General features: G+C 39.0%; 1 protein-coding gene across 3 annotated transcripts in view; it reads left to right on the forward strand.

The window, feature by feature from the left end:
- Positions 1 to 23,443, forward strand: part of exoc4 (exocyst complex component 4) — a 474,612-nt gene that overhangs the window by 134,206 nt on the left and 316,963 nt on the right. For all 3 annotated transcript variants that reach the window (XM_062981251.1, XM_062981249.1, XM_062981250.1), the window contains 2 exons: positions 12,206 to 12,351; positions 21,753 to 21,841. In XM_062981251.1, coding sequence (XP_062837321.1) covers positions 12,206 to 12,351; positions 21,753 to 21,841 — 235 coding nt within the window. The remainder of the gene's footprint in view (positions 1 to 12,205; positions 12,352 to 21,752; positions 21,842 to 23,443) is intronic.

A 23,443-nucleotide genomic window follows, 5' to 3' on the forward strand; every position in this document is an offset into this window, starting at 1 on the left:
TTTAAGACTAGGCAGAGGGAAGGAGAATCCCAAGGCGCTTCCTTCCCTTCTTCCCTGCCACAGGAATCTTACACATTTTTACTCAAGTGCCTGATTAAATTTGACATTTGAAAATAGAACTTTATGCAGAAATGAGTACTGTACTTCTGAGCATTTTAATTAAGATGTTTAGTTCCTGTTGGAGCCTGATACTTCTTTATGTTCTCCTGCCTCCCCCCACCACCGCTTCTAAGGGCAATATATCTTCAACTTCTGAAATTTCCGAAACCTGTACTTAACCTTTAATCGTCATTCCATTTACATAGGAGCCTGATTAACAACTTTTTAAAGTTCAGCAGCTTGGAGTAAGTGCAACTTAGCCCCTTTTTCTGGGGCGGGGGGATCTGTTATTAAGCAGTGGCATTTAATGAAGACGAAGGGCATATACTGTTACTATCTCTGCTCTAGTGGGATGTCTTAAGCAATTAGTTGGGAGGATGAAGAACACGAAACATACTGTATTATCCAAGAGTTAACATGTCTGGCATTTAAACAATATACCGTTTTCCTCCTTTCTTTCCTCCTCCCCTACTTCTGAACTGCAAATACTAGCATCTAAATCAAACACCTGTCTGTAGAGTATTTTGGCACAGGACGGTGTAATGAGTTATATTCCACATATTAAGCAACTTGATCTTTTGTATCACCACAATATTCAAAACATACAGGAAGGTATGCCTAGGGAGAGACAAACTCTGCTATTTGTCCATTAGTGTAGAATGTGACTGTAGAAGAAGCCGTTGAGTCAACCCCCTGTGTTTGGCAGATTTTTATTTTTGGATCATTTATTATGGTTCTTTTTCACATCATGCAGCGGAACACACAGCTTTGTCACCAAGTATCTACTTAGGAAGCTCATATACACTAATCCTTTCTTCCTGGTGAACATTTACCAAATAAATAGAAGCCAAGAAGGTCTTGTGGGCCTTTGTTCAACTCCTTACCTGATTCAAAAGATTCAGAACTGCAAATTTCCCAAATCTGAAGTTCATGCTCACAGTTTTGAGCTTCCTTCTATCAGATTAAGTCACTGGTCTGTCTAATTTAGGATGATCGAAATTCTCCATGATCTGTAAATAGGACCACTCACAGCCCTATTTCTTAGTATGACAGAGTTGGAAGATAACCTTGAAGTCTATCAAGATCCATTTGAATTTTGATTCTGTCTTATGCAGAGTTCTCTCTCCAGGCTTTGTGTTATCTCAGGTTTGGCAAATGCCCCACTTACAATCACAACCCAACCTTTTTATAGAACACGAGAGAGATTACTCTCCATAAAGAGACCATAATCCAAGATGCTGCAGAGACATTAAATGAGAACCAGTTAGGTACAGGCTGTTCCCAAGTTACAATCATCTGTCTTATAAACGACTCATAGTTAATAACGGGGGTGAAACAACCGGAAGTGAGAGAAAACTACCTCTAGGAAGGGAAATTCATTCCGGAAAGAGTTATCATGGGGAAAAGGTGTCTCCACTGAAGTTTTCTCATCAATCCTTGTTTCCACAACAGGCCATTTTTTTTCCAAAATCCAATGATCACAGGGACCAAAACAGCCTTGATCGCCTTAGTAGATGATCTACGCTGGGCACTGGACAGGGGGAATGTGTCCCTGTTTGTTCTGCTGAACCTCTCAGCAGCCTTCAATACTGTTCACCACAGTTTCCTTCTGGGATGCTTTGATTTTCCTTCTAAAACCTCTGTGCCAGTTGCACCCGTACCTTGGGAAGCCTGACTTGGCCACAGTGGTCCATGCTCTTGTTACATCCCAAATAGACTACTGCAACACACTCTACACGGGGCTGCCATTGAAGACTGTTCGGAAGCTCCAATTAGTCCAACAGGCGGTAACCAGGTTGCTAACTGGAACGGCGTACAGGGAGCATACCACTCCTCTGCTGCGTCAGCTCCACTGGCTACCAATCAGCTACCGAGCACAATTCAAAGTGCTGGCTTTAGCCTATAAAGCTCTAAACGGTTCCATCCCGGCATACTTGTCTGAGCGTATCTCCCACTATGACCCTCCTCGCAGTTTAAGATTGTCAGGGGAGGCCCTACTCTCAATCCCACCACCCTCGCAAGCATGACTGATGGGGATGAGAGACAGGTCCTTCTCAGTGGTGGTCCCCCGCCTCTTCCAACTTACATACAAATTCAATTTAAGAACAAACCTACAGCACCTATCTTGTTCGTAACATGGAGACTGCCTGTATAGTTACTCTGTGGGAAAGAAGAGTGTATGTTGTTGATAATAGCTTGTTCCCTCCTGAACTACCTGTTGATTGCCTTTTGACAAATAATGGATAGAAAATAATGGAACCATCATGATCTATGCTTGTTATCTAACAAAATAAGAGGATGAAAAGGAGACATTTCTATCTGCTTACTATCTTCCCTTCCCACCATTGCAAAACGCCTTTTCTGAGCACGCCTGCTGAATCATAGTATATATGTGATTTCCCAACACATATAGGAAATGATTGTGCATGAGCTATGCTCATTTGTGAGGATTGACATTAAGAATTCATCTGATACTTAATTTGAAGGCTTTAAAAAGACTGAAATGTATTTAATCTCCGGCACTTATTTAAAAAAAACTGTAATGGATTATTTGTTCTTTACATATCTTTGGGGGAAGTAGCTGATTTTCCCCTCTTACTTACTTTAAGAATCCCTGTGCTTTTCTTTTCATCTCTGCCTCCAACTGCTTTTAAAGTGTTTGCGACCAAAACTACAAAGGACACTTCGTAATTAATTATTGTACTCATGGGTGGTGTTTCTTAAGAGACTTGCAGTCGGTAATACACTTGAAGGGATGTTTTGATGGAGAAGGCTTTGAAGAGTGACAGCTGACAGATGTCTGCTGTTGTCGCTCTCAAGTTCTTTATCCATTATCAATCCACTTCTTCCTCTTCGCCCGCCCCATAGGCTCTGAAAGAAAAGACATCATGCTTAACATCCTTCTGTTTGCGGAAGTCAGAGATTATTTGCCTTTGACTTGTGGACCTCCTTGTTTAGTGAACTAGATCGACTAGTGATGCCATTTGCTCAAGGTTAATAGGTATAAACACCTGGACCTGGCCAACAAGAGTTGTAAATTTTCATCAACAGATCAATCAACAAACAACCACATAATTAAAGGTGGCAAAATCTCAACAGAAGGGCTGGAAATTGAGCATTTAGAGATCTTTTTTGGTTTCTGACATTCTACTCAAGAGGACGTTAACTCCCTTCCCCGCCCAAAACATCAAAACAAGTTCAAGGATGAATATCATATTTCAACGAACTATGTATTATCCTGCCCTTTCATGTTTCAAGAAGGCACCCGTGTCATACCTTTGGTAATCTGCATATTCATCAAAATATAATTGATTAATTTGGTTAAAAGCCAATCTATTAATGAGGTGAACTTAATGAGCTGTTTGACAACCCTACTGATGATGTTTAATTTTGTGTACAATGCATCAAGACTACAGCCCATCTATTGGAGTAGTGTTGGACATATTACTGGATACTATTTGTGTAATATTTGCATTGTCCCAGTAGGACGTTGCTATCTAATGAAGTTGTCAACAGAGTTTGTCTTAACAGGAAATTCAATGTGAATTTTAGACATCCTGCTCAAGCAAATTTTCTCTAGGACTGACACATGTATGCACAGATTATCTGTGTCTGGTTTCAAGGACAGATCAAGCTCTTTTGCTGATGTTCAGCAAAATTGACCTTGCACTTCAAACATTCTATTGTGGGTAGAGTTGATGAGTTAGTCTTCCCACTGGTTTTCCTGATTACAGTTTCTTCCCCCAGCTGTTTTAGAAAACACTAAAGCTAAATGTCAAGGCATCAGGTTGGAAATGTCCATAGCTGAGTCTTCCACAGAGTCCCTGGGCCATTTCATTCCCATTGTGAGATGTTGTGTGTGTGTCTTTAGGTTGCCTGTTAACTTATGTCATCTCTATGCATTTCATAGGATTTTCTGAGGCAAGGGATGCTTCGAATTGGTTTTGCTATTGTCGAAGGCTTTATATCTGATATTCATTTGTTGTCTCCTATTCAAGTATTAACCAGACCTGGTCTTGCTTAGCTTCTATGATCGGAAGAGATCTGGTACCGTTAGGATATTTCAGCTTTTCTGAGGTAGTTGTTACCTATGCAATATATAGTAGAGTCTCACTTATCCAACCTTTGCTTATCCAACGTTCTGGATTATCCAACACAGTCTGCCTTCTGCCTAGATCCACAGCTGTTTCTCTAGGCAGGAAGGACTGAACTTTTTACGGATTTAACTTCCAACAATGTTGTTACTGTAAGTTCATTTTATGCAAGTCTATCTTTGAGTCAATTTTTTTAGTAGTCAATGTTTTTGTAATCAGTGTTTTCAATACATTGCAATGTTTTGGTGCTAAATTTGTAAATACAGTAATTACTACATAATGTTACCATGTATCGAACTGCTTTTTCTGTCGATTTGTTGTAGAACATGATGTTTTGGTGCTTAATTTGTAAAATAACGTAATTTGATGTTTAATAGGCTTTTCTCAATCACTCCTTATTATCCAACATTTTCGCTTATCCAACGTTTTGCTGGCCTGTCTATGTTGGATAAGCGAGAATCTACTGTACTGGGTTGTATTGTCCACGCCTAAATCCCATGTGTTGCTGTGTTAAATTTTTATTCTCCTTTGTGTGCAGTACCATTATAAATGTCAGAATGAAATATATCAGCCACTGTTGATTTGTCTGGAACTTTTGTTATTTACCATCAAGTAGACCTCTCAGAGATCGTGCATGCACTATGTGAACTCCAGCTATAAAAAGGTAAAGGTAAAGGTTTCCCCTGACATTAAGTCAAGTCGTGTCCAACTCTGGTGGTTGGTGCTCATCTCCATTTCTAAGCCGAAGAGCCAGCGTTGTCCGTAGACACCTCCAAGGTCATGTGGCCAGCATGACTGCATGGAACTCCAGCTACAGTTTACTAGATTAAGAAGACCCGATTGATATATAACGTAAACTTTAAAAACAGACAAAGGTAAATTAATATACATTTTCCAATAATATTAATTAATTATTTAATTAATTTCTCACATTTATATCCCGCCCTTCTCACCCGAAGGGACTCAGGGCGGCTTACAACAGTGGCAACAATTAGATGCCCATACAAACCAATATAAAACAGCACATAAAACAGTTAAAACTATTAAAATACATTATGAATTAAAAATATACATTTCAAACATAAAATCAGATCCGTTCTTCCTCATGCTTTGTCCATAGTTCAGTCCGTGTCATCTTCACCATTTATTGATTAAAAGCCTGGGCACACAGCCATGTTTTTAGGGCTTTTCTGAGGCCCAACAGGGTTCGGATTTGACGTATCTCTCTTGGGCGGGTGTTCCACAGCCGGGGAGCCACCACCGAGAAGGCCCTGTCCCTCGTTCCCACCAGCCGCGCCTCCGAGGCAGGTGGGACCGAGAGCAGGGCCTCTCCAGATGATCTCAGGGATCTTGCTGGCTCATAGGAGGAGATACGTTCAGACATTATGAAGCCTCTTAAATTTGACACAGTTTAAAGCACAGTTTATCTCACTCTGCCTTTTTAATTTGGCACTGGATTCCCAATTCACGGGATATCGTGAAAATTCGTAACAGGTGTTACCTTAAAACACTTTCAAGAGTGCTTTGGCATATATAGAAATTATGTGTCTGAACCAATATAGAATATAGAATACCTTCCCTTAAGGCAGTGGTGTCAAACTTGTAGCCCTCTTTGTGTTTTGGTATTCAGATCCCAGACTCTCTGGGCATTGGACAAGATGGCTAGGGCTTCTGGGAGTTGGAGGCCCAAATATCTGGAAGACCACAAGTTTGACACCATTAGAATAATAATAGAGTTGCCTAAAGACAGTGTAGTAGCCCAGTTAAGGTGGGTGTGTATGCCTTACCTCTTCCATGTTCTGCCAGTTTCTCTAATAGAGGTATTTTATAACAGCATTATCTTAAATGGAATGAAATGTGGTTCCATTACCTTAGAACTTCCACTTCTGCAGTGGCGGATTCCAGCCACAGCCGAATCTTACAGATGGAAGGATCTCATTTCTTACCTTCCATATGTTGCATTTAGAGAATTACTCCTGTCTCCCTCATTGCAGAACAGAGAGGTTTGCGGGTCTATGCTAATTGAGCAATTAGTATTGACAATGAATGCAGCAGGATTGGTATTCCTTCCATTAGCCAAGCATTTCTTCGTTTAATTTCTGGTACTTTATGGAAAATATTGCCAAGCCCTTGTAACATAATGGGCTCGAAACAATTTATTTCGAATGATAGCACTCAAGGATCTTTAAAAACAAATACAGCGTTTAAATTTAATTCCTAGAAAATGTGGAATAGATGCACAGAGAATTTGTACGGCACAAATAAATGCAGGAAATGCTGTAACATTTTTATTTGGGGGGCAGTGTGCCATTTAAAGCCCCTGGGCTCTTTGTCGAAAGAACAACCTTAAACTGGAGCAGCATTCTGCATTTTGTGAGTCCTAGATTTTTGTCATTATAAAAGTGGTCAGAAAATGCAGAAACGTCATACAGTTATGTTTTCTTCCTTGTTGAAGGTATCCTCTAAATTTTCTCTTCGTTGCCTGATAAAGGAGTGTCTCCTACCTCTGAAGTGTGTTTCCATTTCCTCACAATTGTCTTCTGTAGTTCTTCTGATACTTTAAGTGCATCCCTTTCAGTGCTAATTCAGTATGGCCCCATATCCACAAAATCAATACCCACTGTTTCATTTGTCCATGTCCTCTTTAGGCATTTTCTGGAGGCCCGGGTGTGACTTCCATGGTATTCTTTATTTCGATAGGGTTTGCTATTATCCATGGTTTCACAGGACCATGAGAAGTCTGGCTACGTATCCTTCACAGATAAGATTTTTGTACAGTAGGTCTGTGGCTGTCAGTTTTTGTTTCTTCGGCTGGTTTGGATTTCAACTCCCCAGATCGGGAATTGTGAGCATTGTAATGCTGAACACCTTGAGGACCAAATACTTAGATTTGTTGCTATGGATAATTGTCTCCAAGTGATTTGTCTACCAAAGAGATAGGCTTTCCTTGAGGTCCTTCTACTCAGAAAGGTAAATCAGACTAAGAGAAGGCCTTTTTTTTGCTGTGGCCCCTTATTTCTTGTAATATTTTCCCAAGGAGATTTCACAGTACCAGATGGTGACCCTTTTCCTTTCTCAGTCTTATAAGATGGTTTTATAAGTCATACTGTTGTGCCTTTATTAACTATTTTTCCCTTGCGCTGTTTTTTTATTTGTGGTTTTGGGATTTTATTATAGTGTTTATTTTTAGCCTTGCAATTATCACAAAAACACTTATGCACTGAAGGATGGGCTATACATTTATCAGCTGAACGGAACTGAATAGAAGGCATGATTAGATTCCTCTCTTCTTTCTGTTGCTATCATTAGTGTTGCTAAGAATGAGTATTTTTACAGTAATTGTCCAATTTGGCCATTGTTGTTTAGCCGTTTAGTGTGTGTTGTTTCTAGTATGTCATGATGTAGATGAATGGTTCCCAAACTTTCAGCCTCCCAAGTATTTTGAACTTCATCTCCCAGAATTCCTGGCCATTGGACAAGCTGGTTGGGGCTTCTGGAGGTTGAAGACCAAACTTTGGGAATCACTGGTAAATTAAGAATTAGAATGGATAAGGAACAAGAACAGGACTTTTTCCAAAGTGTCCCCCCAGTTGAAGGATGTCCGTCTCTTGGAGGTCTGGTGGATCTGAGACACTGACTTCATTCCAGCACAAAGTTAAAACTTTTGATAAGAGCCTTTGGATGGGATTATTTCTTCCAATTAACTTTTAAAATTATTTAATTGTTTAATATATTTGTAGAATATTTAAATTAAAAGTGTGCTTTTAAAATATTTTAGAGCATCTTGGATTTTTTGCTGGTAAAAATCCGGGATTTAAAATAAAATATTTTATTATTTTAATTTTTATTGTGTTCAATTTTAATTTGTTCAAACTGATTCTCTGATAAGAAAAATACAATTTTATGTCATGGGACAGAATATAAATATTTTAAATAAATAGACAAGTGAACAGGCAGCAGACTTGGTCAGACTTGGCCTGCTCAGTTATACTTGTTTACTTGAATTATCTAATATATATGTTCACTTTCAGATAAAAGGTTAACTATTCTGATTTTACCTTGGAAAATACTTCCTGGATTTACTGATTATTACTTTATTAAGTCTCTGCCAATTTACCAACCTTGGGAGTCAAGGCTGCTTATAAAATCAAAAAGGGCAAATAAAATAAAACATGATACATTCCTTGAGTTATCCTGGACTGATCAATGTGTCATAAGAATCACTCTTAATTGTCTGCATCTAATACCTTTATTCAGTTGTTCTATTTAGTTACTATAGCTGTTTGAAGTAAGTGCCTTAATTAGAAAGCTAGAGTGGTAAAACAATATACAGGAACTGGCACTTGGGCAATTCCTTCTGAGTGTCCTATTGAGCCATAAAATTCACTGTGTAATCTTGACCAAGTCACTCTCGGACACAGGGTTGCTGTGACCATAAAGTGGATGAGAGATATATTGCTTTTATGTTACCTTAAACCCATTGGAAGAAAGGCAGAATATATAAAAAAAAATAGAATTCCACACCACACAAGATGTATTTGTCAATAAAATGCCACAGGACAGTAAAATGTAGTTGTTGCTACTGCAACAGGCTAACAGGATTTCTTCTAAAATACACAGCTTTCACTTTGAGTTTTTGTAAAAGAAAAAAATAATGATGCCCCAAGTCTCTGTATTGTCTTGTCCAGATTTGTTTGCCATTAGTGCCTAATACATGGATGGCTACATTCAACCTCTGTTGAGCAGGAAGTCAGAAGTCCTTGTTATAGATGGATGGGATGTGGCAAACTGTACATTCACTCATAAATCTTGCTCTTTACGCATTTGATTAACGTCTAACAAGGATTTTGATGGATGGCTTTGCAACGAATAATTAAACATTGTAGGACCAAACACTCGTGGCCTTACTTCATCCCCAGGCAAGTATGCCTAATCACTTCAGTGAGCAGAAAAAAATGGGATTACAGAGTCACTCACTTGCAACTATCTCCCACCCTCCAAATTCCAGCTGCAATACATAAGTCAAGCAACTGCTCTTGGATTCATTCTTTACCTCCTTCTCTCTGATATTGGGGGTTAGTTGGTTTTTTTTAATAAAGCAAGTAGAATCTTCCCCTCATTTTGATAAGCAGTAATGACATATCCTCTCCAAATGTCCTCCTGACTTGGTGTGGCAGTCCTGGTTTAACCCTTTGCCACCCCACTTTTCAGCAGCTTTTAAAAATGGCCTGATTTCTGTCTCTTCTTCCCATTTCCCCCCCTTAGTATTCACCTTATATCAGTTACTGAAAAAGGAATTCAGAGTGCAAAATAATGTGTCTTTCCCTATGTAATAGCTTTTGTCATCTTTACTGAACTCTGACTTTGCTTCGTCATACATGTCCTTGTTCTTATTTGTGAAGTGCGAGCATGCTACTCTATTGAGCTAGTAGGGAAAGGTAATAGGTTACTTCTTCTCCTGGAGGAGTTGGGAAGAGAAGCATTGCATCTTCTTTCTTTTTTGCCTGGTCTTGAGAAGGCTTCTCTACCAGAGCCCCTATCGCATTCTCCTTCCCCCCCCCCCCCCCCCCTGTTGCCTAGGCTTGCAAATTGGGCTCTGACAGCAGCAGCCTCTTCAATCAAAAGCAAGGAAGGATGGATCAAATGCCTCCCTTCCCACTCCTCCCTTTGCCCAGTGTTGGACTATTCCTTTCTTGGCTGTGCTTGAAGCTGCTGCTGCCAGATCCCCATTTTCAGGACTCGGTGATGGGGAGTTGGGTTGCAAGGAGAAGATTGCAAATGGGGCTCTGACAGCAGTAGCCTCTTCAAGAGCAAGTGAGGAAGGAAGGGTCCAATGCTGGGCAAAGGGAGGAAGCACGAATGGTGGCGTTGGGCCCTTCATTCCTTACCTGCTTTTGAGACAAGGAGGGAAGCCCTGTTTGCAGCCTGGATTGCAAGAAGGAAGAAGCAGAAGAAGGCAGCAGGCCAGTGAAGTTGGGACTGAGGAAAGGTCCATCACTGGCTCCACCTGAGGAAGCAAGGGAAAGGGAAGGAAGCATGTGGGCTCCCTCTCCCTTTGGATGGACCAAGAGGAGCTCTTGGCACCTATTCTCCCATATGGGAGCCTTGGCTACTGTTAGTACTACTATTATTTATTTATTTATTTATTTATTTCCGGTATTTCTATCCCGCCCTTCTCCCTTGGGGGACTCAGGGCGGCTTACAAATTGGCAACACAGTGCCATCAGAACAACAATACAATACAAAAGGCCTTAAAAACTAAAAACATTTAAAACATCATAAAAACCAATATACAACAATAAAACATTACCATGCACTGAGGTAATGTCCTTTCATTCACTAGACCTTGTTAATCCAGAATCTTAAAAACTGACCGTGTCAAGCTCAAAAGTTAATTCATTGAACGCTTGAGCACATAGCCATGTCTTTAGTTTTTTTCTGAACCCTAGAAGGGAAGGATAGTATTATTATTATCAAGAGCCAGTCTACTATTACTCAATGCCATGACATGTATATTATTAGATTTATGCTGCACAACGGTAACTTCATCTCTCAGTGGCTATCTTGCCAAACTCATTCCCCATTGTTTTTAAGGCTGTGCCCACAAATTGTAGGTTTCTCTTTAAAAACATATTTTCAGAAGTTTAGTTTTGTTTTAGTTTATATGTTTAAACAACATAATAGTTAAAAGTAAAGGAAGGAAGTAGGTTATTTACAGTGAAAAAACAACCTCCATTACACTGAATGTTGATACTAGAAGCTTCTTTGCTGGTATGCTAATTGAGATATTGAAGGATAAAATCAGGCTATCTATATTTAATTGTGTTGTATCCTTTTTTAAAAAAAATCTCACTTGTGTCTAATTAGCAGCTGGGTTGTTATTTCATGCTAATTTGTTTAAATAAGATCTTTGCTTCACTGATAAGTTCCACTTGTTACCTACAGTGCACTTCTATTAGGTTAGGCAGTTTCCTAGCAGTCTAAAATGCGGTATCAAATCCTCCCACTGTATCCCTCGGAGGCTCAGATCATGTAGGAGCATTCCTGTGTGTTTGATCAAAATTAATTTACTTTTATGATCACATCCTTCATTTTTTGCCTTTACCAAAAAAACTAAATAGTTCCCTTTAACCGGAGTCACAGAGCCGGGCGCTATTTGCATTAAATCATGCAGGTTTTATATTGGTTTAAATTTCATGAATCAAGATATCATGCCTTCAAGAAGGTTTGCTGAGAAATCTTTTTAGAAATCTACCTCCCAAGATTCCTTGCAGAGAGGAAATGATAGTTAAACTAGATCTCTAGTGCCAATGTGCCCTGCCACTCATCTGGGGAAATTGGTCCTTTACAAATTCAACAGCATTTAGCTCTAGCAACAGCTTAAATTTTCAGATCTATGGTGCCATCAAACATTTCCTTATATTTCAGTGGAAAATCTCTGTATATTTGAGAGATCCAGAAAACCTTTGGTATAAGGACCAATGTGATGACAAAAAGTCCCCCCCCCCTGAAATTCTCTTTGATCTAGAGAATGAGATAGGCTTAATGGTCTTTAGTTGTAAGACAGTAGATTTTGATTGAACATTAGAAGGAACAACTTGCTGGTTAGAGTGGTTTGACAATGGAACCAGTTACCTAGAGAGGTGGTGGGATTCCTCTGGACATCTTCAGAAAATGCCTGGACAGCTACATGCCTTGGATGCTCCAGCTGGAGTTCCTGCTTTGAGTAGGGTTTTGCCTCCATGCCCCATGAGTTTTCTTCTAACTTTATGAATCTGTGTTTCTCAGAAATTGCTTCACAGATGAAATGGCAACATTGACATGTGTGGCTCTGAATCTTTAGTATTTGGGAAGTTCTTGGTAATTAACTTGTTGTTCAGACTTTCTGCAGATAGTACTTTAATGTGGCAACCAACCTTTGAGCTGTGTGTGTCTTAGCGAGCTTTGCTAGAAACCTAATTTCTTTGCAAAACATTTTAAATTAGTTTCTTAAAATGTCACCTTCTTTCCAGATGCTGCTTACAGAGTACTTGGATATGAAAAATACACGGACATCCTCAGAGCCATCAGCTCAGCTTAGTTATGGCAGCTCGGGACGGGAATTTGCAGCATTCTTTGCCAAAAAGAAACCTCAGAGACCTAAAACCACCCTCTTCAAGTACGTACAGCTCCATTCTCTTTCCCAGACTGTACTTTGTGTTGAGATTGGAAATCTCCAAGAACCTCTTTTATTTGAAAAATTGGTTTTATACAAGTTGACTATCCCAAAGTATCCCAGATATGTTTTTAGATCTTTGCATATATGCACAAACTGAAATATGAGATATATAATGTTGTGCCTGAAATAATGTCTGTGCACAATGAACCATAAGAAAGTAAAGGTGTCACTATCTCAGCTTCTAATATGGACAATTTTAGATTTTGGAGCGTTTTGGATTTCTACATTCCAGATAAAGATAGTCAACCTGTATTTAAGTTAAAGCTGCTTCACTCACCTAAGTACTATTCTCATATAAAGTTGGTACACCTTTTGCCTGAAATGACTAAGAAGGACAGGAGAAGTAGAACTGGTGCAGGGGATGGATAGGGATGATGAAGGTGTACTGGGAGAAGAAATCTGAACTCTGAGGAGCCCATTGTAGCTCTCTCCTACAGCAACACCCTGGGAGGGAACCCCTACCCGGCCTGGTTCCACAGTTCCAACCTTAAGGTTCCTGTTACTCACTTTGCCCTTTGGCCTCAAGATCTCTTCCTAGATCTAGTACTCGGTTCCCAAGATGACCTTAATGTTGGACAAGAGGCTGTGTTGATTAGTGGACTCAATCTGGAAGAAAAAGTTGAGTAGTTCTCCCTTCTCATTCGGAAATGGAAAACAGACCCTTATTGAAAAAAATGTATTTATTATATAACCAATAAACATGAACAACTCAAACAATCGCCACAGCCCCCAGCTCCCCAAACCCACTTAGATCTTATCCATTTCTGTCTTCCTAATGCACCTTTACTGTGTTTCTGACTGCCTGTATTCATCCTTTTGCAGCAAGCCTCTAGATCAGTGTTTCTCAGAGTCTGGTGTTTTGGACTCCAGCTTCCACAATTCCAGATCATTGGTCAAGGCAGCTGGAGATTTTGGGAGCAGAAGTTTAAAACACCTAAAGGATCATTGCTCTAGACTGTAACCTGCCCATAAGCTGTGACTAAATGGTTCAGTCCAGGCTGGCCCACTATCTCACTTCACATATCCTAAGGCTCATTCGCTTTAAAGGTAGGTGGGAAGGATGAGCAGAATCCCTTGCTCAATTCTGGAGAAAAGAGCACAACCCTATCCGGTGGGTGCATGCAAAAAGAGGAAGGTTGGATCCAACTGTCAGATTGTTTGGGCTCTATCTCTAAGACTTTGGCATGTTATATAATTCTCTGTATCTTCTCTTATGTGGGAACAGTTAATCCAAAAGTATTTGAAGGACAAGGATAAAGCTTGGTATGTGTTGACAGTTATGTTTCCTCTCTTCCATGGTGGTGCTTAACCCTACAGTTTTGTCCTTGGGCCCTTGTTTGTCTGTCTGCTTTTCTTTTAATGATGCTTCTCCTGAATCGTTGAAGCATTATTAGTTTTAAATTGACTTCATTGAAAATAAAAAAAGTTGTTACAATATATAAGATTACATAAAAGAATTATATAAACATACATACAAACAAATCAAACCACAAAAATGACACATAAAACAGAAATAAAGTAAACTAAATAATAATAACAACTAAAATAAAACACCTACACAGTTGAAAATGTGTGATTTGGCATAAATTGACAACTTGATGATGTTGATTAAAGAGAAGACACCTTCGAACTTCAAGGAAGCATAGCTAGTTTTAATTGTTTATCTGAAAAAATATTGCAAGAGGCCAGCAATATTCGGTTTTGAAGAATAGTAGATGAATTAAAATGCAGAAGTATATAATCTGTAAGAGTTAGAGGAAGTAGAACACGAGAACACATATATTGGAACTAACACTTTTTTTTCCTTTGCAGTCAATTACTGCTTTGGTTTAATCATCATATTTTACATGGTTGACTTTCAGATTCCTCTTCCATACTTCAAGCTTTTTTCCTTTCCTAATTTCCCTTTTACCAATTTGTAGGATGTTTGGGAGGCCAATTCAGCTCCAGAGTAAAACACTTTGATGGATTAATGGAAAGCATCATTGGTATCCTAGTAAAATTAATATTAAAATTACTTGAACATAGATGGGAGCTTTGGGACATGGTGAACAGCTTCTGGAGATTTATTTCATTTTCTTGAGTGGCTTGTGAATGGAATGTTTTTGCCTCAATATGCATCAGTGCAATATAGCAGGGTGGGACTCATGTTTGGACGGTAGCAAGTGAAGGTGGTAAGGGAGGAGGCCTAGAACTATATTGTAAATAAGGTGTCAAAATATAGGCTAGATGATGCTACAACAATGTGAATTTGTAGGAGTTTGATCACCAAGTCAAAGTGTGTTCACTAATGCTTCCCTGTCTTCTTGGAGAAAAGTGATAAGTGAGGCACTGCAGGGTAATGCCCCGTGACCTTTTTTATTTAACATCTTCATAAATGGCTCGAATGGCGAAATAAATGGCAGACCCATCAGATTTACAAATGACACGAGCCTGCAGTGGTAGCTACTATCTCAGAAGACAGAATTGGGATTCATGGTGGGATTTATTTGGTGGAGAGCTTGGCCCAAATAATATTAGGGATAAATGTAAGCCATAATATTTGGGCGGAAAAATCAGGAGCCCATTTATAGAAGGAGTGATTCCTGGCTGGACAGAAGTCCACGTGAAAAGGAAATTTTGTTTTATGCACCAAATTATTAAAATCTATATATATAAAAGAGTGATGGCATCAGGGCAGCGGACAAAACAACAAAACTACAGGCCCCCTAACCTTGAAATTTGACAACACAACCCATCATTCACGGCTCTAGGTTGATACAACAAAAAGAAAAGAAAAATAAAGTCCTAATTACAGGGAGAGGAATAATAGTTTTTATCCAATTGCTGCCAGTTAGAAGGCTAAGCTCCGCCCACTTGGTCTCCTAGCAACCTACTCAGCCCAGGGGACAGGCACAGTTAGGCCTCACTTAGGCCTCTTCCACAGATTATCAGATTTGAACTGGATTATATGGCAGTGTAGACTCAAGGCCCTTCCACACAGCTATATAACCCATTTAGAATCTTATATTATCTGCTTTGAACTGGATTATCTTGACGCTTGTGCATACCAAACATAAAGACAACCATACAACAGACATTCAATACCACCACTACCTCAACAATTTCTCACCAACACCAGCAAACAACGCCGCAGCAACGCGTGGCCGGGCACAGCTAGTATTGTATAAAATTACTTTCAGGCTATGCATATCAAGTGTATATGAAACATAAATGAATTTTGTGTTTAGATTAGGCTCCCATCTCCAAGATATCTTATTATGTACGTATGTGTAAATACAGGTATTCCAAAACCTGGAAAAAAAAATTAAAATCCAACACAAGCATTTAAGATAAGGGGATATTCGACCTTTCTAGAAAGCAGGTCTGTTTATTTCTCCTGACAGTATTTCTGAGATTCCCATGCAGATTAACTGCAAATTTGGTTTTCACGTTCTTCAGGGTGATCTTAATTCCCATCCCACTCGTATGTTAACACATCAACTTCATTGCAGTAAACCCCTCTGCTTGTTTCTGTAGGATGGAAATGACGTAAGGCGTAATTGCTTAATAAGAGTAGCAGGTCCCTTGATGCTCATTCTCCCATCATTGCTCTCACCGCAGTGACAGCTGTACTTGCTGGGATCTCAGGTTGTGTTATCTGTCAGCTGTCACCACATCTGTGGTGATCTCTGTTGAAATGGCACTTCACATCCTGTCGAGAGATGTCCCTGTTTGATAATGCCTCAGATGTGCTGTTTGTCCTTTCTTTGGCATTTGTCTTACTAGACGGAGTAGCTGTCTCCCATCTCGGTTTCCTACTTAGCGGCCTGCTTACCTGTCAGTTGAATCTCTACATTTTAGATCACCCTGGTTGAATAGCAGAATAGATATTTATTTTAATATTTGGATCCCACTTCTGTTTAGAAAGTTTAGAGCAGCGTACAGCAAAACTCATTAGACAAATTGATTGATTGAATAAATGAATTGATTTTTACAGTCACAGGCTATGAATATAAAACCTTAAAACATTACAACATTAAAAGACATAGTTTTTAGACAAACTTGAAACAGTAAGAATAATAGACATGATTTTTAAAAGTGAAAAACACGTTGAATACTTCAATATGTTAAAAAGACAAATAAAAACAAAGGTTGTGTGAAATCAAATAGGCCCCAAATGGTTTAATGAACAATCATATTTCCACTTTTTGTCAAAATGACACCTATTTTGATATGAATTGAGGATGTTCTACAACTGAGTCTAAAGTTAAAGTCTTCTTCATCCCATCTGTAAGAGCAATATAACCTCTGTTATATCTTGGAGTGTCTGGTGGCGCAGAAGGTTAAACCGCTGAGCTGCTGAACTTGCTGACCGAAAGGTCAGTGGTTCGAATCTGTGAAGCAGGGTGAGCTCCGCTGTTAGCCCCAGCTTCTGCCAACCTAGCAGTTCGAAAACATTCAAATGTGCGTACCTCTCTGACGGGACGGTAATGGCGCTCCATGTAATCATACCAGCCACATGACCTTGGAGATGTCTATGGACAATGCTGGCTCTTCAGCTTAGAAATGGAGATGAGCACCAACCCCCAGTCAGACATGATTAATGTCAGAAGAAAACTTTACCTTTAATGCTTACACAGGATATTAACGTTGAGGAGGCATTCCTTCAAGTATTGAGGTTCCAAGGGATTCGAGTCTTTAACTATAATTTCCAGGAGCTTGAATTCAGAGGTGTATTGGCAGCCAGTGGAATTACTTTAAAACACCATTACATGATTTTGTCTAAACCATAAAAAGAATATATATGTAAACAAAAGCTACCCAAAATTTCAGAGGATCAAAGATTAAATCTAAACAAGGAAATTACAATAGAGGAAATTAAAAATGCCATTAAAAAACTAAATTCAGATAAAGCCCCCGGTCCAGACGGCTTCTCAGCCGGTTTCTATAAAATTGATCAAGAAACAGTAATTGAATTCTTAAGTAAAATTATGAACGAAGCCCTCAGTGAGGGAAAAATCCCTGACTCATGGAAAAAGGCCGAAATTATTCTAATACATAAAGATGGCACAGATCCAAGCAATGTAAAAAACTATCAACCTATTTCATTGTTAAATAGTGACTATAAAATTTATACCAAAGTATTAGCAGAAAGATTTACAAAATTTTTAAATATATGGATTGGAGAGGATCAAGCCGGCTTCCTCCCCAATCGTAGTACAAAAGATAATATTCGGATAATTCTCGATGCTATAGAATATTATGAACAAAATCATCAAAAAGAAGTGGGTTTCTTAGCACTAGATGCTGAGAAAGCGTTTGACAAGGTAAATTGGGATTTTTTTAAAATTTTATTTAATGAATTGGATATGGGAAATCAATTTCAAAATGGAATAAACGCAATTTATGAAAAACAATATGCAAAAATTAAAATAAACGGCCTACTTACAGAAGAATTCGAAATTAAAAAGGGAACAAGACAGGGCTGCCCAATGTCACCTCTAATTTTTATATTTACCTTGGAAATTCTTTTGAGATCAATAAGAAAAGAGGAAAAATTAAAGGGTATTAAAATAGGAAAACAAGAGATAAAGGTACGAGCATTCGCCGACGATGTGATCTGTGTAATAGAAAACCCAAAAGATAGTATAAAAGATTGGCTAGAGATAATAGAGAAGTATGGGTCCGTGGCGGGTTTTAAAATCAATATGGAAAAAACAACAATATTAACAAAGAATATGTCAGATAAAAGCCAGGGTATTTTGAAAGATAATTCGGGACTAAACATTGTTAAGAAATTTAAATACTTAGGAATTTGGATTGGAAATAGAAATAATCAAATATTAGAGCTTAATTACGGAGCAAAATGGAAGGAGATAAAAAAAGATTTAGAGAATTGGAAGAATTTAAATATTTCACTATTGGGGAGGATAGCGGTGATTAAAATGAATGTCCTGCCCAAATTATTATATCTATTTCGTAATATCCCCATTATCAGAGGCAAAAAACTATTTAATGATTGGAACCGGGTAATAAATAAATTTATATGGAATAATAAAAAACCAAGAATCAAGTATGTAACGATGACCACCCCAAAAGAAAGAGGAGGCTTTGACCTCCCCAATTTACAGCTATATCATGAGGCATGTGCCCTGGACTGGGTAATAGATTGGGTAAGATTGAAGAAGATAAAAACTTTAACATTAGAAGGACATGATTTGAGGTGGGGGTGGCATGGTTATTTATGGCAGAATAAAATCAAAATAGATAAACAATTCGGAAACCATTTCATTAGATCAGCCTTAATGGCAACCTGGATAAAATATAAAAGATTCCTCTATGAAAAAACTCCTCTTTGGCTGTCTCCTCTAGAGGCAACGCAACGTAGACTACTCGGTTGGCAAAAATGGCCAACATACTCTGAAATTATTAAAAAAACAGAGAAAGGAGCGATTGCACCCATTATGAAAGGATGGGAGGAAATCAAAATAGAATATGAGAATATTACATGGCTACAATATTATCAACTAACTGAGCATTATAAAAAAGACAAAATAATAGGTTTTAGCACTAACACTAACTTCTGGGACAATTTACTCAAAAGGGAAAAAAAATTATAACAATAATATACAACAAACTATTAGAGTGGAACACAGAAACGGAAATCGTCAAAGAATCAATGACAAAATGGTCTAGAAATATAGGCAGGTCGATAACCATAGATGAATGGAATGACATATGGAATAAAAAGATTAAATTGTGTTACTCGACTGATCTAAAGGAAAATTGGCTAAAGACAATACACAGATGGTATTTAACACCCAAAAAATTAGGATTTATGTACAAAGATAAGGACAACAGATGCTGGCATTGTAGAGAACAAGTGGGGTCATATTTCCACATGTGGTGGAATTGTAAAGAAATTAAAAAGTATTGGAGAACAATCCACAATGAATGTAAAAAGATTTTAAAATTAGAATTTGAATGTAAACCAGAGTATTACCTATTAGGACTATATAATTTCAAAGAAGAGAGAAAGATAAAGTCAGAGAAAGAAAAAGACAGTAAGGAAAGAATATTTACTTACGCTGTTACCGCGGCCAGACTTGTGATTGCAAGAAACTGGAAGGAGAAGAAAAATCTTTCGAAAGAACTGTGGCTGGAGAAATTAATGGACATTAAAAATATGGACAGGCTGACCTTCTTGATGAAAAAAACAACGGGAAGAGTAATGAAAGAGAAAATTGGTTGCTCCTTGAAGAATATATTCAAGATATGACGAAATGAAGAAATCAAATGTAATTAAGATGGAAGTTAGCCGATTGGAAGTCAACTTCCCCCCTCCCCCCCCCCCCCCCGGGTAGGGTTCCTTTCCTAATTGTCGACCCCTTAATCCCTTTTTTTGTTGTTTTTGTTTTTGTTTTGTTTTGGGTTTTTCTTGTTTTTTTTTGTTTTCTTTTCTTCTTTTTTTTTGTTCCACATGTCTCTTTCTTCTTGCCCCGTAACAACTTAGTTGCAGCATCCCATGTCACATCAATCCCTTAGTTCACCCTCCCCCCCCCGTATTTCCCCTGTTTCACTGTAAACTTTGAAATTTGAATAAAAAATATTTTTTTAAAAAAGAAAACTTTACCTTTAATGCTTACACAGGATATTAACGTTGAGGAGGCATTCCTTCAAGTATTGAGGTTCCAAGGGATTCGAGTCTTTAACTATAATTTCCAGGAGCTTGAATTCAGAGGTGTATTGGCAGCCAGTGGAATTACTTTAAAACACCATTACATGATTTTGTCTAAACCATAAAAAGAACACCATGACAGTAGTAGAGCAGTATAGCACTCACATATTAAGATCCTTTCCTTAACAGGAGGTCAGTTACCAGAGGCCCACTTGAAGAGAATCATAATCTTCTACTTGTGAAAGGGACCAGCTTAGTCTGTTGTAGAGTAGCCACAGAAAGGGTGCTGTCTCTCATGTCTTTACCAAATGTAAAGAATTAAACCATTGTGTCGGCTGAACTGCTGATCTAAAGGTTGGCAGTTCGGCTCCGCGAGATAAGGTGAGCCGTCTGTCAGCCCTAGCTTCCGAAGGGGGACATGAGAGAAGCCACCCAGTAGGATGGTAAAACATCTGGGCATCCCCTGGGCAACGTCTTTGTAGATGGCCCATTCTCTCACACCAGAAGCAACTTGCAATATGTTCGCTTCTGACACAAAAAACCCCAAATGTATCTCTGCAGATGATACTGAGGACTCTCCAAAAAATCTCAAATCTCATATGGATTTGCATGTATCGGTAATAATATAGTCTTTGTGATACTGTAGACCAGTGGTTTTGGACCTCAACTGCCAGAAGCCTCAGCCAACATGGCCAACAGCCAGGAATCCTGGGAGATGAGGTCCAAAACTCTGGAGGAACACACTTCGGGAATCATTGCTCTCCAGACCCTTGCTGTACAGGACTTTGTAGATCATAAGTGATAAACTAGGTTGGATGAAGGCTATCACATGATATCATGGTTCATTGTGATATCCAAACACAGCTGGCTTTAGAGCAGGGATAGCTTGATTCAGCTGAATAAATTGTTGAATTTAGGCCAGTGTTAATTGGGTACAAATTCCCAATGAGCTGTGGTGGTTGCATACTATGTGGGGGTTGTATTTTGGAAAGGACACTGCATATGCCATCCTAAGCAGCTTGTTAGAAGAGCTGCATCAATCTCTTCCAGCATTGTAGTGATTACCAAACACTTCTAGAGTGATTGCAGAGCATTTCTGTAGTGATTGCAAAACAGCGTGAAATAAACTACATCTTGGGGTCAGAGTTATAAGACTGAAGTAAGCACATCTTACTGTCTGATGGGCATGATGGCCTTCCATTAGCATGAAATTGTCAGAGTAAGAAGCCCACCAAGCTCACCTTCCTTATGCTCCAGTCACTTCGGGTACTTTTTCCTGCAGGCTGGATTGCTTCTAGCATTGGAACTGGCATCATTCGGCAATGGAAGATGGAGAACTTTGTAGCAGCTCAATTTCTAGAACCTCCTCCTCACAAATGCTCTGCTTTATATATAAATTGGAGTAGATGTGTAAACCAGCCAACATGCTTCTTGTTGCACTGAGTTTGGACTTAGTAGTTGAATTATTTGAACAAGTGCATGTTCTTTCCAAATGATCAAAGACAGATGAATTTGTTTGGCTTTGATCAGTCACTGTTAGTGACCACTTCTCCTCTTGAGAAACTTACGTTAGCATATGATGTATATCCTACTGGCCTTGAGTTTGGTTTCTTCAGGGGAAGGATTTTGTGTCTATAGTCTATTCATAATGCTTCTTGGTATTCTGTCTTTTTTGCTGCAGGTTTGAGTCATCTTCCCACGCTATTAGCATGAGTGCTTATTTGCGGGAACAGAGGCGGGAGCTCTACAGCAGGAGTGGTGAACTTCAAGGTAGGCTAACCGAGATGGGAAATTTGATTTTATATGAACCTCTTATGAAAGGTCACTTTTATCCTGGTATTGTGAGCAGCTAGCTTTTAAGAAATATATTAGAACTACATACTGGTTATGCATTTAAAATTGCTCTATACATTGTGTGTGTATCTGTGTAAACTTTAATCTAGCGATAGCAAATCTTCAGGTTCTCAGATGCCATGTTTCGCTGTGAATTTTATGTTATACTCACTGAATATAGCCGACCATGTAGTAATAGTACCATTATAGCAGCAGTTAATGCAAAATGTGATATTTGGATTTCATAGTAGAACTAGGCTTTGAAATGTGAAATATGATTTTGGTTCCTCTCCTCTTCCTCGCCAATCATCTTTGGCAATTTAAAATTGTTTAGGATTTTACGATGATATTTGATTTAGGCAGTGGTTCTCAACCTGTGGTCCCCAGGTCTTCTGGCTAACAATTCCCAGAAATCCCAGCCAGTTTACCAGTTATTAGGGTTTCTGGGAGTTGAAGGCCAAAACATCCAGGGACCCGCAGGTTGAGTACCATGGATTTAGAGGGAATTTCTTTCCACTTCAATGGGTTTTAGGGAGTGAGGGCTCACTAGTCTATCAGGTGGCTCTGATGCAATGCAAAAAGATGGGTTTGGTAGTGTTTCAGTCTTGGTTTGAAGGCAACCAGAGTTTACTGATTTGAATGAAGCAGCCAATTTCAGCTTTTTTCACACTATAAAATAAGTCAGGAAGACATGGACAGGGGAGAAGTGGTGAGAAGACGAAGAATCAGAAACTGTTGAGATATGGCGTGGGGACTTACATTCAGGATTATGTGGTAATTTCTTTCTCCCACAATCAAGGTATAATAAAAAAAATCCTATAACAATTGAAAGGTAATGTGTGACTTCATCCTTTTTGTGCTATAACGGTAAGTTCTGAAATTACTTCACAGTTTTGTGATGGGCACCCCACTCACTGCTGAAGGAGGAATATCCTGTGTCTTAAGCATTGCCACATTTTGCACATCATGCTACTTTTTACCCATTCAGCAACATCCTTAACTGTGCCTTATTTGGGTTGGACTGCAGCACTGAAATATCTTGCTCCTGAGCAATTCCTAGACAGAAGTACCTAGACTTGCCTTTGTTGCTATGAATCAGCCAAACACCAAAAATATGGTCCTTCTGCCTTGCCCTCCACACTTCTTCTGTGACACTGCCCAAGGGCTTGCTGGGGATTTATTAAACTTAAACCACTGCTACAGCAGCCTCAGATTTACTACCCCACAGTCAATGGGGAATCCAAGAGAGAGAAAGCACCGCTAGCAAGTGAAGGAAAGCGACTTTCCCGGCCCTCTTCTAAGCCTTAGAAATCCAGGCTGACAAAAGAGCATCTGCAGTTGTTTCTCTTAAAAATCGGAGCATCCACCTCCAAGTCACTTTGGCTGAGCATTTCATGGCAGAGGCAGAATCAGTCGGGGGTACGAGTAGCATCAGTAATTAAATTCCATAGTCTCTGTCATGCAAAGGGCACTTCATTAATTACCAGAAAGGTGACTGCTGTGCTATGTAGCTCTTTGAAGACCATGAAGCTCAGTAGA

Source organism: Anolis carolinensis, chromosome 5 (assembly GCF_035594765.1).
Source record: "Anolis carolinensis isolate JA03-04 chromosome 5, rAnoCar3.1.pri, whole genome shotgun sequence".
In the NCBI taxonomy this organism is placed as follows: domain Eukaryota; kingdom Metazoa; phylum Chordata; class Lepidosauria; order Squamata; family Dactyloidae; genus Anolis; species Anolis carolinensis.